This window comes from Engystomops pustulosus, chromosome 5 (assembly GCF_040894005.1).
Source record: "Engystomops pustulosus chromosome 5, aEngPut4.maternal, whole genome shotgun sequence".
Lineage (NCBI taxonomy): Eukaryota > Metazoa > Chordata > Amphibia > Anura > Leptodactylidae > Engystomops > Engystomops pustulosus.
The window spans coordinates 145552544-145557956 of record NC_092415.1 but is presented as its reverse complement, the minus strand read 5'-3'; the positions used below and the strand labels follow the sequence as shown (position 1 = coordinate 145557956).

At 41.7% G+C, this 5413-nt stretch overlaps 1 protein-coding gene across 1 annotated transcript; it reads right to left on the bottom strand.

Moving 5' to 3' along the window:
* Positions 1-506: 506 nt before the first annotated feature.
* Positions 507-4784, bottom strand: YAE1 (YAE1 maturation factor of ABCE1). Its single transcript, XM_072153321.1, has 3 exons — positions 4552-4784; positions 2795-2916; positions 507-1196 (listed from the first exon to the last, which is right to left on the bottom strand). The coding sequence occupies exons 1-3, from the start codon at positions 4675-4677 to the stop codon at positions 779-781; spliced, it is 666 nt and encodes a 221-aa protein (XP_072009422.1). The 5' UTR covers positions 4678-4784; the 3' UTR covers positions 507-778.
* Between the last annotated feature and the right edge of the window lie 629 nt (positions 4785-5413).

Sequence of the window (5413 nt, the reverse complement as noted above, 5' to 3'; positions counted from 1 at the left end):
ACCGGGAGCAGAATTATGTTTTTTTTTGCTCAGAATGACGGTTACACTTTAACATTCAAACGGGCTGCGTTGTGAAGCTGCATCAACCTGTTTTGTTTTTACCTCATTTGTCCAGTCACTCTAGCAAAATCTGCATTTATTAAAGGTTAAATTTGCTAATTGGCTAATCTGCCCCCCAAACTCTCAGGATACACCCACATCATCCTCTCTTTCTCTTTCTCCTAGTGCTGTTTGACATATTGTCCATGGATGTTGTGATCGCTCACTAATGAACAGATTGGCATCTGAGGATTGCAACATATAACGGGAATTGGAGAGAAGTGAAAGGGCAGTTCTGATTGGAGGGGAGGGTCTGGATTGCTTATGCATTATTCATAAGCCAGACTGCTCTCCAGAGTTCCATTGCATACTCTGTGGAAAGGTTTGTATCAATATTTCTAAATTATTAGCGTACATTATAGTGTAAGATATAGGTGGATACAAAAGGTGCTGGCTGGACTAATATAGAAAGGTGTTGGAATAGGTGGTTTTATTTCAGGTTACAGTTGCCCTTTAAAAAGCAAAAGATACTTTTAAATTCCAAAGCCAGGACCCTATACAATACTTTATATGCTATAGACTTTTGGGCCATATTTCTTCTACTGCATGGATTGTATTGTGTAGTAATAGTTATTTGCAATTGGTTTAAAAAAAAAAAATCTGTCAAGATACTGCATCCGGCTTCTTGGTCCTATCCATGTCAAATCCATCAATGAATCTCTACAAATGAGTAGCAGCATCAGAACCCTGCATGCTTTGTTTCCAATGAGTGCAAAGAAGTGAGAAAATCTGAAGGCAAATTATTTTGTTGAGCTATAGCAATAGCGTCTCTGAGAATTTGAACAAGTTCATGTTTCAATACATCACTTATTTGTTGTGTAGTCCTACATCTATGTAATGAGGTAGGGAAAGAGTCCTTGTTGACGCAGCAATCTGGCCCAAGATTGCATGAGCCCTCATTGGACTCCTTTGTACCACTTGTGAAATCCATATCCTCTAATGCACTCGACAAGTCAGATGGATGAGAGATCTGATAAATGGAGGACAATCTCTTCACTACGTTATCTTCACATTGCACCACTGAAGTCAAGAGTTCACCAAGCTGCTTACATATTGAAGGGTGAGAGTCATGGATTTGACACCAGGTGATCAGGGCACTAGGGAAAAATGAAAAACCGTTTCATGACATAAGAAGATGGAGAAAATCTTTTACAAGAATCCAAAATATATATTTCTACAGCACAAAGAAAAATAATCTGTCACAAATAAGATGCTGTTTAATTGTTTGATTGTCCAGGTTCAAAAAAAAAAAAATATATACACCATATATATCTATACATGTCCAGTCCCACAACTCTGTTTGTATACAGAGGCAGGCGAGCCCACTCATCCATTGCTACGTGCCTGGATCCAGCGTTAGCTCCAATCCCGTATCCGACAACCGGAAGTAGTAGCAGTCAGATGAAGGAGCCTCGGCACCAAAGGGCAGAGGTGTGGGATTGTGGGAGTGCTGGAGAATTACTGTTTATATAGCCCCTCCGGCCAAAAAATAAAAATATATATATATATATATATATATATATATATATATACACATATACACACATACATATACACATCTTGGATATATATTAAAATCTACACAACTCCTTTAACATAACAGATCTTCACTTGTAGAATGATTTTTTTTATTTTTAGAGTTACTCTGCTTAAGATTAAACCATATCTGCTTGGTGGAAATGCATAGCCAGAAAGCATGACATGCCATGACCTAGCCCAGTGATGGCGAACCTTTTAGAGACCAAACTACAACAAAGTCCCTGCTCTGTTACAGTTTTCCTTCTTATCAGCACCTTGAGGACACCAATAAAGCAGAATATAAAAAAGAATTGGATGATCATTGTAGCTTCCCACCAGGGTCCCATAAACAGGAAGAATTATCAGGGCCGGAGCAGGAGCTACAATGGTAATCCAGATCTGTCCACACCTTCCCACTCCTCCAGCAGTCCCAGGTAGCACTGTCACTTTAAAATAGCTCTGTGCACAGCAAGTCCTGGGCTGCCTGGGACTGCAGGAAGATACCTGGAGTCCTCTATGGTAATGGCCCGGGTGGCCACAGAAAGGGCTCTGAGTGCCACTTCTGGCACGAGTGCCATAGGTCCGCCACCACTGACCTAGCCCAATGAGGCCACAAGTTAGCTGGAGAAATAAAAAATATGGCTGGGTCACAGCCAATATAAGTGGTCAAGTGCCTGAGGCCTTAAAGAGATCCACTCACAAACAGGCATTGTTCTACTTATTCTGAAATTGTTTTATTTCTCAATATTTTGGCTTTCTTTTAGATGAGTGATGCCAGACTGTCTGCTCCCATCTCAGGTAGCATGCACACAACCGTCTTGCATGGTGGGGGTACTGAAACATTTGCAACTATGTCGGAAAAAGTAGTGACATTAATGGATACAGAAATTGTTGCAATCAAAGTTGTTTAAAACATAAAAACAAAACACAAAGACAACTGCAGTTCCCAAAATGTTACACATCCTTTGGGGTGCAGCTTGCAAACAAAAGCAGCAGGATGTAATAACTAATGTAATTCTGTTCTTATGATCACTGGCCCCAACCTTTATGACATATATATCATGTAGCTATGAAAGGGACTTTCCAAGCATATCAGGCACAAGGTACACAGAATGATTTATCCAAATCAAATGGTGGAATGTGTCAATGTTTTTATCAATGAATGCAATTAACACACCTTAACGTTCCTCTGATCTCTCCACAGGGCATTAGAAGGTTCACTCCCAATTTATATCCAGAATTGAATCCAGACTGGAGTGAATTTTCTTTTCCAGCCTCCATCCCATCAAGATAACCCTCCTGCAATGAAACAGATACAGAACATTATTTATCATGCCAGTTTGAGGCAAGGGCCCCCCCCTGCTCACACTGACTGCAATATTACAATGTAATATCACAAGTAGTCCAGCAAGGGAGAAAAGAATCGCAGTAGAACAGGCACAACCCCCGCTGCTTCTCGCTAGTTAACCCCCGAAAAAGAAAGACTGTGCAGTACCTGCTGGGGTCTTCAGATGCAATTAGATTACTTGCGGTGCTCAAGTCCCAAAGGTAAATAGACGTAATAGCTCAGATCCAAGGATAGGACAGCACTCGCTGATATGATCCACAATCTTTATTTAGCGTAAGGACAAGTAGACGTGTGAGGACGCCGAGGTCCAAAAGGTAACAGGCCGTTTCGCGCTACTAGCGCTTTGTCAAACCTCCAAGTAGTGCTTTTGGCTATAATAAGCAGACTCTTCTTGGACACTGATCAGAAGCAGATTCCATCATTAAATATATGGGGGGACATTTACATAAAGTGTCGGTGTCTGCACTGGCTTTGTTACCGACCTGCTCTTGGAAAGAAGATACACATTTAATATTGTGGAGCTGTGCAGATACATTTCTGGCACCGAGACCAAAATATGTCCCGAGCACCAGAAATGTGTCCAACAGTCGGAGAACAGGCAACAGTTTTGTGTCCCTGCTAGACCAAATTTCTTTTGGTCTACTTTCCGCCAGTTTACAGCGCCCAAAAATGGCTGCGACACATATTAATTGTGTCTGAGTTTCCACTCCGCCAAAGCCATGCCCCTTTTCGGAGAAGAGTCGGAGCAGGCGGGAAAAGGCATTTTTTTCTGGCGCCACCAGCTAATAGTTTGGAGAGCTGAAAATGCAGTGAGAGCGCCACAAAACTGGTGGAAACGCCATAGTGAATGTCCCCCATTGTGCGCAGTTGCCACGTGGTGCTATAGAACCTGCTATCAAAAACAGATGTAGAAAAACTATATACTTTAACTCTTTCCCACCAAGGACATACCTCAGGGGGCTGTAGTATTTTGTTTTTAAGTTAGCAATCTTGTGGTCTAACTATAGAGACTACATATAGGCTGGATAGGGATGTAAAGACAGATATAGAGTATGAAATAACAATTTGCATAATAGTTCACTTATATACGATCAAAAGACAATTAAAGTTGGGTGTTTGCATTAATGATGTGAAACAAGTGTTACAAAGTATGAAACAACATGGATACAATTACACTTCTCTACGAGGAGTTATACTGACACCTACTGTTGACATCAATGATGAAATAAAAGTCAAGTTTTATAAAAGGTGGACAAATGGGTTTCAGTGAGGTCACCTTAAGGCCTTTCTTGTAAATTTAAATATAAATTTGGAAAATGTTCTAATCTAATAAAAAAAAAAAAAAGAGATAAAACTAAGAGACAAATGATAAAAATCTTATCCAGACGAGGTTTCCATCACTCCCGTGTGACTGCTCTCATTCTTCATAACTGATGAAACCACGTAGGGATCTGTTCACACTTGCATTAACTATAAAATAAAAACCAGGAGGTTCTAACTGCTCCATCGCAGCCTGGATGTCACCAATCTTTACTGTCCCATAGTGCAAGACGGAGAAGAACCTGCAGCGCCCGGCGGCTACTCACCTTCACCCTCTTTTCCATACTTTTCTTCCAGTCATTCTGCAGAAGCTTCATTTCATCAGCTTCCTCATCAAACACCTCATCCCCCTCCTGAGCCCTGAGCTCCGCGCCCGCCTGTACCCAGGACATGCCTACACCAGCTCACACACAACCAACGAGCCGCAATGTACCAGGCAGGTGCAGGACCTGAGATGACGTCATCGTCATGTGATCCTTTACACGACGAGGAAGAGGTGGCTCCAGGACCTTTGATGACGTCATCGTCATTCGATCCCTTACCCAAGGAGGAGAGGCCACAGGACAATTAGCTGGCTCTGTATGAGCTGTCTATTTCCCATGACTGGGAAGGATCTATTCGCCCCCTAGTGGTGAGGTGCTGAATAGTATTTAGCCTTCTCAGATTTTTTTTAAAATATTTGGTTCAGTTTAGGAACCAAGGACCCTTTTCTATCTATTATCCAGTAACTAGGTGTCATGTAGGAGACGTCCTTCTGAGTTATGGATCTCATATAGTAAGATCTATTTCCCATAACCCAGCAGGAACTTTTCTATCTATTATCTAATGAAAAGATGTCCTTTCTTGCAGCAGGTTGCATAATGAAAGCAAGAGACACTCCGATAAATATGGCCATATAGTCTCAGCAGACAATCAGTCCTTGTGTAGACTGTAGCAATCCTTCTTCTGGTTCATCTCATGTAGATATGTTGGAGCACATTTACTTAACCGTCCTGATGCGTTCTCCGAACTGATGAATGCACTGTGCCGTGATTTACTAAGATTGTGCACCTGATATCCTGCATGTGTCGCTTCCCCGCTCAGGTCCGACGGAGTTCACCTTCTTCTTCCTGCTGTATATAAGTGCTT